Source organism: Triturus cristatus, chromosome 6, assembly GCF_964204655.1.
Source record: "Triturus cristatus chromosome 6, aTriCri1.1, whole genome shotgun sequence".
Classification (NCBI taxonomy): domain Eukaryota; kingdom Metazoa; phylum Chordata; class Amphibia; order Caudata; family Salamandridae; genus Triturus; species Triturus cristatus.
Window position 1 is genome coordinate 111,193,857 of NC_140589.1, and position 12,460 is coordinate 111,206,316.

The 12,460-nt window shown below is 44.7% G+C and overlaps 1 protein-coding gene across 1 annotated transcript in view; it reads right to left on the bottom strand.

Moving 5' to 3' along the window:
• The window catches only part of LRRC73 (leucine rich repeat containing 73), a 91,837-nt gene that overhangs the window by 40,880 nt on the left and 38,497 nt on the right, over positions 1 to 12,460 (bottom strand). Inside the window, exons 3-4 of the mRNA XM_085610318.1 lie at positions 12,338 to 12,460; positions 10,158 to 10,258 (exon numbers count right to left, since the gene is read on the bottom strand). Coding sequence (XP_085466444.1) covers positions 10,158 to 10,258; positions 12,338 to 12,460 — 224 coding nt within the window. The remainder of the gene's footprint in view (positions 1 to 10,157; positions 10,259 to 12,337) is intronic.

A 12,460-nucleotide genomic window follows, 5' to 3' on the forward strand; every position in this document is an offset into this window, starting at 1 on the left:
TGGCTCAGTGGCAGGGATCAGTCATGGCTGCAAAGATTTGATGATCAGTCCTGATCCAGCCACGGGATCCTTTATCGTGGCTCCTACTGCAAGGTCATTGCTCCTCCTCTCAGCGCAGGGATCACAGACTGTTTCCAAGTGGTAGGATCATTGGTGGTGACCTACCACCAGGGTTCAGCATCCGTGGTCCAGCCACGGAGTCATCGGTTGGGGCTCACCGGTGGAGACCGTCCGTTGTGGCCAGTCATTGGGGTGAAGGGGCGGCAAGAGGGGGCAGCGCGGGGGAGGGCAGTTGAAATCAGTGGCGTCCCAGCGTTGAGGCCCATTGGCCGTGGCCCAGCAGCCGGTACGGGCATCGACTGAAGGCGGAGAGAGTCTGTGGTCTTTACTGTGGGGATCCATGGTAGTAATACAAGATGGTGGTTGAGGAGAGGCCACTTACAGGCAAAGCCTTTACACGAGAGGGCATACTCGAGGCCTGGGATACTCCCCTCGGAAGGTGGGCACTGCTCACTGGGCAGCGGGGGGCTTGTATCAGGGCTCACCTCCTCATCAGAGCTGGAGGAGGGAGAGTGAACCAGGGGAACTGCATTACCGGTAAATATTCCAGGCTTTTCCCTGTAGCCCAAATCTTCCATCAGGCTTCAAAGATTCAATGCTCGCCTGAAAGAGGTGCTCGCTGCTGTGCAATCGCCAGATGCTCCAGCCCTCGACCCTTCATCTGCAGACACCGAACCCTGTAAAGCGGATCATCGCAAACTTCCCCATCACTTCCTCATAAATAAGAGAGTTTCCTGGTTATTGGGGATATTAGGTACAGGGTGCCACAAATGCATCAAACCTTGTAGTTCTCCCATCTGCATCATCAACCCAATCTCTCTACTCGGCAGGATTCCGACCCTCCCCTCACATTTAGGACCAAGGGGATCCGGATCTCATTGAAGAGAAGTGCACCACAAGCCGGCAGGGGCTGTCAGACCATGAGAGCGGCTTCAAGGGCTGCGGCCAGTTTGCCTCCTAGCCAAAGGGGCTTTCTAATCACTTTTTTTTCACTTGTGCTTCATACTGCACTTCTTTTTCTAAGTGCTGTAAGTAAACGGTGTTAATTTAACCGGCTTTAATGGTATTCAGTTTAACTACAGGCTACGGACAGATGGAAGGCTGTGTTGGCCTTGTCAGGTTTCAAACATGCGACTTGTTGGTTACAGCAGAAGTCTGCAGCAAGTGTTTAACTCGCTGAGCCATATTCCTGCAACCTTGCTTCTACTTATTCTCTTCACTGTTACAAACACTGCTCGCCAGGAACGTAACATAACGTATTTGTAATGCGCACATTCACAGGTATCTTGGCACTAAATACCAGATGTTTATTGTTACCCAACTCAAGGTACTCATTTTATCGACCTCGGAAGGATAAAAGGCTGAGTGGATCTGCAAGGATTTGAACCTGTGACCATGAGGTCAAACACAGACTCCTACAGTGGACTCATTAGTTCAATGAGCCACCAGACCGGGTCAGGACCCAAAACAGGTGGAGAATGCGGCTTGCACGTTTCGCTGACTTTTGAAACGCCTTGGCCTCCACTTTGGATTAAACATTAACTCATGGAAGCCAGAACAGGCTTCAGCCTGGTTCCACTTGCTCTCAGTTGACAATAAATTGTAAATTGAGACCTTCAAACAGGAACGCGGAGCAAGACACACCCTGTGCACACTCGGCGAAGTGCCTACCAACACTGCAGAGGAATCCACCCCCACATCTGATGCTCAACAGTAGGCTGGTTACCGGAGACACTCCTTCCACCCATACACCACACAGCATACTCTACAAGAGGGACGCATGTTCAACTTCAAAACCCTTTATTCGGTTGAGACAAACCATAAAAGCACAGATACAAAACATGAGCAATTTTAAAAGTACAATCGATTTAATAAAATAAAAATAAAACCAGCATACAGTATATCCAAAAGACTTTTGTACATTAGAAAAATAAAGTGACTTTTTGTATTACGAACAATTGCTACAGATCTTTTCTTCTCTGATTGATATGCTAAACACATATGCTACAACACTATATGGATTCTAATAAATGACTAGAACCCACCAGTTTCCACGAAAAGGGGTACTCAATAGATGCAAGCAGCTAGTTCTCAACAATGCTCCTGCAGTTGATCAGTGGGACACTTTTTTAGTGATCGTTTGAGACATTATCTTTCTCAGGAGAATTATGGGTTGCTGTTTGTTCCACGTTGGTGCTGCTGCTTTGGATCTTTGTGCTCTTGGACCTGTAAGCAAATGCTACCTTCTTTAAAAGGAAACGCTACCTCTCACGGCCCCCGCTGCGCGGGAGCCGTTCGCCTGGTGAGGAGTGAGGGAGGACTTCAATCTGCTCCTGGTCACTGACTCCCTGAACTGCAGCGGGACTGCGAGGACCAGCAAGCACAGCGGCGCTGACTCGCCGCAGCTGGTCCTCTTCCCGCCCCCTGCCTGGATATAGTGCAGCCTGAAACAACTCTGATCGGTTGCTGTTTGTTCCGCGTTGGTGCTGCTGCTTTGGATCGTTGTGCTCTTGGACCTGTAAGCAAACGCTACCTTCTTTAAAAGGAAACGCTACCTCACGGCTCCCGCTGCGCGGGAGCCGTTTGCCTGGTGAGGAGTGAGGGAGGACTTCAATCTGCTCCTGGTCACTGACTCCCTGAACTGCAGCGGGACTGCGAGGACCAGCAAGCACAGCGGCGCTGACTCGCCGCAGCTGGTCCTCTTCCCGCCCCCGCCTCCTGCCTGGATATAGTGCAGCCTGAAACAGCTCTGATCGGTTGCTCTTTGTTCCGCGTTGGTGCTGCTGCTTTGGATCTTTGTGCTCTTGGACCTGTAAGCAAACGCTACCTTCTTTAAAAGGAAACGCTACCTCTCACGGCCCCCGCTGCGCGGGAGCCGTTCGCCTGGTGAGGAGTGAGGGAGGACTTCAATCTGCTCCTGGTCACTGACTCCCTGAACTGCAGCGGGACTGCGAGGACCAGCAAGCACAGCGGCGCTGACTCGCCGCAGCTGGTCCTCTTCCCGCCCCCGCCTCCTGTCTGGATATAGTGCAGCCTGAAACAACTCTGATCGGTTGCTGTTTGTTCCGCGTTGGTGCTGCTGCTTTGGATCTTTGTGCTCTTGGACCTGTAAGCAAACGCTACCTTCTTTAAAAGGAAACGCTACCTCTCACGGCCCCCGCTGCGCGGGAGCCGTTCGCCTGGTGAGGAGTGAGGGAGGACTTCAATCTTCTCCTGGTCACTGACTCCCTGAACTGCAGCGGGACTGCGAGGACCAGCAAGCACAGCGGCGCTGACTCGCCGCAGCTGGTCCTCTTCCCGCCCCCGCCTCCTGTTATTTAAACAACAATCTGAACGCATACGCGGGACGCGCGTGGGTCGCAGCGCGGATCGAAGCCCGGGCAAAGGGCGGGCCCTCTAAGGCCCTCATAGGCCGGAGTAGGCTGGGCTGGGGCCTTCCCTTTTACATTTCGAGACTGTAATTCATCTTTTATCTACTGTCTTTGGTTCGTGTGGGTAAAATGTTGTTTTGTGTTTAGTTGTGTTTCATTGTGAGTAGTTTTCGCACAAGTTAGGGAAATTAATAGGAATAATAGCTGCTTTTATACTTCTTTGATAGTGGAAATGACCGCCAAAAAATTAAGGTCTGGGAGGTTGTTGGTGGGCAGAACCTGCTCCAAGACTAAATCTAACCCCCTATGTAATAAGGATGCTCACGTTGCGCTGTTAAAAGGTAAATGTCAGTTATTTAGCTTATGGGAAAGGGGTAAGGAAAAAGTTCCTATAGTGGGGTTTAAGTCAGAAGATAATATTGAAAGAGGAGAAGATGAAGGCCAAATTTCTGTGAGGAGGTATAGCAATCTTGCTGTTTCAAGTGATCAGGCAAATAAGATAGGGGGTGTTTACCTTCCCACTGATGGGGTGGGCGGACCCTTAGCGCCTTTAAAAACACAGGTGCCTTCACCGCAAACCCCCAGGGATAAAATTATAAATGGTACTTTGGCCCTACAAGGCTCACTGGATCCCACGCTTAAAACAGTGGAGGTTTTAGTGCATAGTCACTTACCTCCCCCCGATGAATTATTATCTAAAGAATCTCTTGCTCCGTCTCTGTCTGTGGAAGAGCAAAGTAATGATTTTATGCTCCCAGACCTAGATATGGAGCTTTGTAAGAGATATATTGTAGATGACTCTAGCAAGTCCATAGCTCCAACAAATACCCCAGCAGTAATAGCCCCTACAGGGCTTCAATTATACAGTAGTACCCCCTCTAATAAATCTCAATTCTTTATATCTCAGTCAAATATTTCTACGAGCCCTGAACTTGATAGCACAGATATCCATCTCAATCAGTCTATTAGGTATGATAAACCCGTCTCTGACTCTGTGTCATCCTTAGAACATTTGCTTTCTTCTATTTTATCGTTACTTGAAAAATTTGTTGGTGGTTCCGATTGTGTGTTGGACACTGTAACTCAAATTCTGAAGGTACTACTAAATATTAAACAGGGGAAGGATTCTAGTTTTAAACACGAGTCTATTCAACCAGGGCTCATAGGGATGGAAGATAAATTGGTAGAGAATGAGCCTGAGAACGCCCCTCAAGTTTCGGTTCGAATTGAACATGATGAGAATTACCAACTTACAGATAGAAAGAAAATAGTAGTAACGTTGAGGAACATCCTCGTAACTCCATTAAAAGTTCCTGTAACTAGCTGTGGTATTGAGCCTGATCAAGATGTGGAAATTTTGACTGAAGTTGAAAAAAGGTCAGACAAGGAGTTATTCCCTATCTTTAAATCCCAAATAAATGATGGAAAAGAGGGTGTTCTGGATCAACCATATGAGGGGAAAAAGGAAAAAACAGGGAACCCTAAAAAGAATAAAGGAAAAAAGAGGAAACCAACTCGAAGATTTGCAAAAAAAAGGCAGAGGAAAATTAATTTTGAAGAACATTCAGATATTTCCATTGGAAAAGATCTCTTTCAAGGTTCCATGATTAATACCTCCCAAGATGGGATTCAGCAAGTTAAATCAGATCAAGAGATCCTGTATCCAGCCGATCAGGGTGTTGATTTGCAGGATCTACCATCGTCCCATAATGACCCACTGCTTAACCCTATACCCCCCATATCAGTTGCCTATAGTACTGTAACGGGGGGGCCTTCCAACTCTAATCCTTCTGTGGAGTTGACGAAACCTACTAGTTTCATATTAACAGCTCTTAATCCCCTAGCTAAGTCATTCCCTGATATGATTGGAAGAGAAATGGTTCCTGAAAGGTTAAATGACGTCCCTGAAAGGGATAGTATAGATACTCTCCTTTTAGACTTTTTTCCTCTGTTTGATACGGATTGTATACTAAATAGATCTTCGCTCCTTAAATGTTTTTGGGAGATCGAAGGCCTAAAACTTATACAAACTAACGATATAGATGTAGTAACGATCGTGAAAACAGAGGTTGGGATTTTAGCGAGGGTAAGGTTTTATTCCAGACTTATTGTAAATCATATCCTTCAACGGTCAGAAGGCTTTCAAAGTAGAGGGATTGATGTTATGCCTTTCCTAGAGAAATCCCAATCCGGAAGATTTGTAAATAAGCTCCGGTTAAACCAGGCTATCTCTGATAGCATAGATCGCCCTGCTGAAATTGAAGACCTAAAAATCTGTATTTCTAAAAATGCACGTCATGTGACATATAAAAGTTCCCGTTCCTTCCCTACCCAAAGAAACGCTGCTGAAGAGAATCCTCAATGGTATTGGTTGCCCGGCGTTTTGTCGAGCAAACCTAATAATAATCCTAAACCATATTCTCGTCTTTAGCAACGATTTGAAAATAATATCGTGGAATGTCGCTGGATTAAACAATAGCCCTGAAAAATTACAATTCCTACACACACTAGAGGCTAATGTGATTTGTCTCCAAGAGTGTGTAGAGAATTTATTCGTAGGAAAGGATTATTTTTCGTTGGAGGGTGGAGCAATCCCCTCTAGGAGAGGACATGCAAGGGGCGGAGTGGCTTGTTTACTGTCTACCCAGATAAAATGGAATTTTTCCCACTATATAGATTCTAGTAAACTTTTCCAGGCAGTAACGTTGTTTAATTTCGCCAATACTGAAATCTGTAAACCAATCGTTTTGATAAACGCCTATATCCCCCCAGATGCTTGTTACAATGTAGTTTTAAAGAAGGTTTTCTCCTTTATAAAGAAATTATCTGATAAAAAACCTCTTCCCCATATAATTTTGCTAGGGGATTTTAATTGTAAAATCTCTAACTTCAGTCTAGAGCTATTTAGAAATAAGCACAAAGAGGAAGCCTTGCAGATTCCTCAAGCCCTTTTTCCAGGAAACATCAAAACAAACAAGAGAGGGAAATTGCTCCTTGAAGAACTGACAGTAGTCGATGGAATCATAGTAAATGGTAGGCTTCCTTCAGATACTCCGGCGAATTTCACCCACAAATCAAATCATAGTGAATCCATTTTAGATTACGTGATGGTGGAAAGCACCACTTTTTGCCTTCTGAAGGATCTTACGGCCTCCTATACATTATATAGTGATCATAAAGTAATAACTGTTACTGTAAATTTAAATCCGCCCTTGACGGATCGTTGGTCTTTAAACAGCGAACTTGTCAGTTTTGGAGATAAATCAGAGAGATGCTATTGGAATATTAGGGCAATTAGGGGCTTGGAAAGCATTTTAGAGGTTGCAGTAAAAAACTTGGTGAACTGGAAAGGACTAGAAACAATATGTTTCGCTGATTTCATGAATGCGGTGATCTCCATTGCAAAAAAATCGAATCTAAAAGGAAAAACCAAAGTAGTCCCTAGTTCTGTTTGTTTACTTAATACTGAAATAAACAAATTAGTAAGGGAACAGTATTTGAGTTATTCTCCCGAAAGATATCATAGAATAGTTTTACTAAGGAGAAGGAGGTCCAGGGTGAAGGTCAAATTGAAAAAAGAGAGGGAAGACAACTTATGGATTAAATTGCGGGAGGCTGCATCCAAGGGTCGAGTAAGATTATTCTGGTCGCTCATCGGGGAGGGATGTGGAGTAAGATCTAGACCACTTCCAGTTCCCATCGAAGAGCAAATTTGGGTTAACTATATTGAGAACCGAAATTCAAGTAATGGAACAGTGATTGGGGCTAGTAGAACAATTGAGGACAGTTCTTTAAATAGCCCCCCTTCTGAAAAGGACATTGAAATTGCTATTAAGGGCTTGCGTTCCTCTGGGGCTATGGGTCCGGATGAGCTTCCCATTTCGGTCCTAAAACAGGATAGTGAACGGTGGAGCAAAATTCTTTTTCCGGTGTTTAACTTTTGTTTTTCAAGTAAAACCGTTCTCCCTTCTTGGAAGGGGAGTATATTAGTACCCCTTTTCAAGAAGGGTGACCGGGATGCTCCACAAAATTATCGACAAATTGCCCTCTTGGACGCTATAGGTAAGGTCTTCGCAAAATGCCTTTTGAAGTTAATTAATGATTGGGTGGTCAAGGGCGAATTATTACCCCTCAAGCAGACTGGGTTCAGGCAAAGGCATGGTACCCTAGATAACTTAACGGCATTACAAGTTATATCAGAAAAACACCTCAAAGTCAGAGGAGGGAAAGTCTATGCAGCCTTCATAGACTTCTCCACAGCATTTGACAAAGTAGATCGTCCTTTGCTGTGGAGGAAATTATCGGACCTGGGCATGCCATCCACGATCCTGGAGCAGGTTCGGGCTCTTCACTCTGATACCTGGTGTAGAGTTTTATTGGGAGGGGAAAGAGGTCTCTCTCAAGTTATTTCTTCAGTTAATGGACTAAAACAAGGTTGTTTATTGGCCCCTTTATTATTTTCCCTATATATCTGACCTCCCCCATGCCCTGTCCTTAAGCGATGGTATTGCCCCTGTATTAGGGGACAAGCCGATTGTCTGTCTGTTATACGCAGACGATATATTAATATTGGACCTAACTCCAAGAGGATTAAACAATCGTCTACAGGCACTATATGATTACGCAGAGACACACTATCTGAGGATAAATGTGTCTAAAAGTAAAGTAATGTGTATGACGGGAATGAAAAAGCTGAAATATGGGAGCTTTACTTGGTCTGTAGGTGGACAGAAGTTGGAAGTTGTAAATTCTTATGTCTTCCTAGGAAAAACAATATCTGGTAATTTAAGTGATAAGGCCCATATAGCAAATAATACCCAGAAGGCATTGGCACAATGTAAAAGTTTAAGTTCTCTTTATAGATCTACTGGCAGAAGACATTTTGCCCTTCTGCTAGAGGTCTTCCGTGCCAAAATCCCAGCTTCCCTACTGTATGGCATTGAATTACTTGAATTGGGCAAATGGGGTTTTTTGAACGTTACGGAGGGCAAGATCTTGCGGTATTTAACTACGGTTAATACCGCTTGTACCGTGGCCGCTCTTAGGTTGGAATTTGGCCTGCGTAGCAGTTGGGTCCAGGGCCTCGCTGGGCTAGTGCTATGGGTCTTTAATATTGTAAAGGGAGAACCCGGTACTCCAAGATATCTTATTCAAAAAGAACTACTGGGATCCCTAAAAGAGCACTCCCTAATTGTAAAGAATTTCAGAATTGCAGTTGATCTTTTACAATTGGATGAATCAGCACTTTTTACACTATCTGCATATCAACTGAAGTCCACCTTGAAACTAGCTACATGGAAATTAAGTTTTGGGATGGATAGGGAAGCCCTCATCTTAAAGAAAGGTGTTTCCCCGGCCATTGATTCCTGCCTAATAAGGAAAATACAACCCTATGTTACCTGGAACCTTCCTCATGGTGTACGCCGCTTTTTGTTTCTATTGAGGCAGGATCGTCTTCCTTTGAATAATTTATTGTCTAGATGGTATGGTTCTTCAGCAATGTGTAATCTTTGTAATAATGCTTCTCAGGAGATCACTCATGCAGCTTTGCTTTTACATCGGCGTAAGTGGTTGAGACCAATTTGTTTAAAATTAAATATTTTGTCTGCCACCACATTCTTAGACGCCATTTATAATCCCCCCAATGAAATGTTTTGTTATAAAATCTTCAACTTTTTTAAAAGCTTTCTAGATATATACTAGAGGTTCCCAAAATGTTCTTTTTCTGTTGTTTTTATTTTGATTTTAAATGCATGAAAATGTGTTTTCCATGTGTTATCCTTTTATGTGGATCTCATTTGAGTTCCAAAATCATAAATAAAATTAAGACTAACTGAGAATTATGGGCCAGTTGTATGACCATGTTTAGCAGTCACAAACAGGAAATTGAACCATTTGGACTGTAAAAAGGGTTGTAGTATGTACGAACACTATTTTACAAGTTGGTAATCTGTTACCCACTCGCAAAATGGGATTTGCGAGCTGCTATTAGGAAGGGGCGTACCAAGGGCGCCCGTTCCTAATAGCGAGTCACACTGGTATGTACAATTGATTTGCGACTGCAGTTGCGGTCACAAATCAATCGCAGTTACCACCTACTTCAAGTAGGTGGTAAGCCAGTCTCAAATGGGGAGGGGCCCCCAGCGGACCCCTTCCCCTTTGTGAATGTATGCAAAAATATTTGTTAGACCATTGCCTGCCCTTAAAAAATGAAAAGATTTTTTTTTTTTTAAATGCATCCCGTTTTCCTTTAAGGAAACGGACTGCATTTGGAAAATCAGTTGCTTTATTTAAAGGGAAACACAGACATGGTGGTGTGCTGTCCCCAGGAGGCCACCATCCCTGTGTTCTTGCCCATTCCTAATGAGTCGCAAATTGCGACCTGCATCATGAATAATAATGAGGCAGGTCATTTGCGACCCCATTGGGAATCTCTAAGTGTGTCCAAGACACAATAGTACATTCCGTTTTGCGATTCGCAAAAAAAATCGCAATTTGCGACCAGCAAACCGGAATGATCGTACATCTAGCCCATTGTCACAATTGGTGCATTGACCTAGGTGCACTGGACGCAGAGACCAGGCAAGACATGCGTAGTACAACCAGTGAGAGTTGGTCATTCAGGGTCAGGAGTAGCGGTAAGTCACACACAGAGCCCACCAGGAGCCAGGACCCGGACCTCCTCGCCCAGCACACCCACTGACAAGTCCCTACACAGTGCATTACCTGTGCCGACGTGTTTGTGAGGCCCGTCCCTTCCAGGTCCAGCACCTCCAGGGTCCGGCTGGACGCCACCGCCACAGTCAGCATCCCTGCGATGTGGTCACCTGGAGGCAAGCGACAGTCATCAGAAGACCACGTGATGCGCAGGCCATCGGCATCAAGTCACAGGGCTGCTCATTAGATGTACAGCAACCCTCATCATTGAAAGAATGTACAGTAAATAAAAGCTGAGTACAAAACAAAAAACAATATTGCATGGCGCAGACATGCACACAAAACCCCATGCTTTTCTGCATTGTTCGTATGCGATAACTTCAGCAGTCCTGAGGGTTTTACAGGAAGAATTGGTTGCTTTTCTTCCTGATGAGTATTCTGAAGGGCCCATCCCATGCCTTCTGCCATCCTGAGCAGAGGAGCTTTGCCACAAAACCCCCTCAACCCTCACACTTCCCTGTTTGTTATGGGTACCCAACTGCCCACTGTGAACCTGCTGCACACTGGTACCTATTTCTACCAGGGTTGCCAGTCCGGAATATTACAACCAGGGCGATTTATTCCAGCATCGCTCGGAGCTGGTGAATATTAAAGCACGTGGAGTTGTGAGGATGAAACAACTGCCAGGTCCGGCTTGTTTAAGCAAAGATGGGAGTATGGCGGCAAGATGAAATGTGGTTCACTACCGCCACTCCACTATGTCACTACAAATACTTCAGAAGGACATGAGAGTTGAGAGGGTTGTGAGTTGCTGTGGTACTAAGTCTCAAGTGGTGTTGATTGCGAGTTGCAATGGTTGTTGTTAGTTGTGGTAGGAGGTCTGTGCTGCGCGTTGTTATGGTGGGAGTTGCGAGTAATGATGGGTGAGTGAGCTGTGACAGCTGAGAGCTGCAAGTTGCCATTTAGAAATAACTGGATTTGTGACATCCATTTACATTGTGTTGTCAGAATATGCCAGGTTATTTACTTTATTCTGACTTCTTATAGGTGTTGGGTTATATGTTCTTTATGTTCTTAATAAATAATTCTATAAAAAAATACATTATCTCTTTCCATTAAAATGATACTGGTCAATTTCCCTTAAATTGCCTGAAAACAAGCATATCAGATGCCTTGAGGAAGCATGCGGGTGCGAAACATGCTTCGAAACACAGTGGGTACCAATGCACATCTTTAAGAAACAGAAGGATTTAAAATTTTCTAAGCAGAATCTCTAAGATCATTTCAGATGTTTTTATGATTTTCAGATAGTTTTTATTTTTTTATGAATTTAGTTGATATATTTGAACTCGTGCAGATCTTTGTTCGTGCTAGCCTTTCAGCTCACCCTTTATGGGCACAGGTTCAGCTACCACTACAGCAGCCAAATGTTTTATTAGGTCTCTGTAGAAATGCAGCGTTGTTAATTCTGCCCTTCACATTCTGTGCTATCACCAGACTTTGAAGTGCTCACGTGCCTCCATGCCACCCTTGGATTCAGCACTTCCGTTCTGAGTTTTTGCCAGACTTGAAAAAACTACCCCTGAAGCCTCCCCCAACCCTGACATCTACCAATTATAGGCTGAGCTTTTGCACGACTGAGAACATGGGAGACATTAGGAAGGTGCTGGCTGCTCCTGCCACCCATTCTTGATGGTTTGCAAAACAGTCGGACCCAGTGCTTAATTTGTAAAAACATAAGTGCCAGGGCCCTCTCAGGAGGTCACTTCAGATGGGCGCTTGTACCACCCAGTGCCCTTAACAGTGCTTGCCAGTGACAATTGACTGTGACAATTCAGACTATTCCAAGCCCCCAAAGCTATAAGAAAGGCTTTGACAGCCTATTAGTCATTTTTTTTTTAAAGTAGATTGACTTAATAAACAGCTTTTGTTTAAATTAGACCTACAGCGCCACCATGTGTCAGACTGTCATTAGTGGGGTGTTGACAATTAAGTGGCGAGCACCGGAAACCACCGGCTCAAATTCAGCACTGGCATTTCCATGATATGGATTGTCCCAGGGCGAACGCAAATTGAGGATTTGTGGGTGCACTAGCATATAAACATTTCAAATATATTTAAAGCGCAAGCAATGCCAGACAGAAAAAATAGAAATATGGAGCTGGGGCTCAAAAATTGCCATGCAGATAAATCCAGAAAACATGAAATGTGAAACTTGGCAGAACTGAGGTTACCACCCAGTCTCTCACCTAAGGGGTTGTAGTCCAAGTTCAACACCCGGATCTGGGAGCTGTGAGCCACTGCGATGGCTAGTCGAGCCCATCCCTTAGCCGTGACCGCAGGGTTTGCGCTTAGGGTCAGTTCCTTCAGCC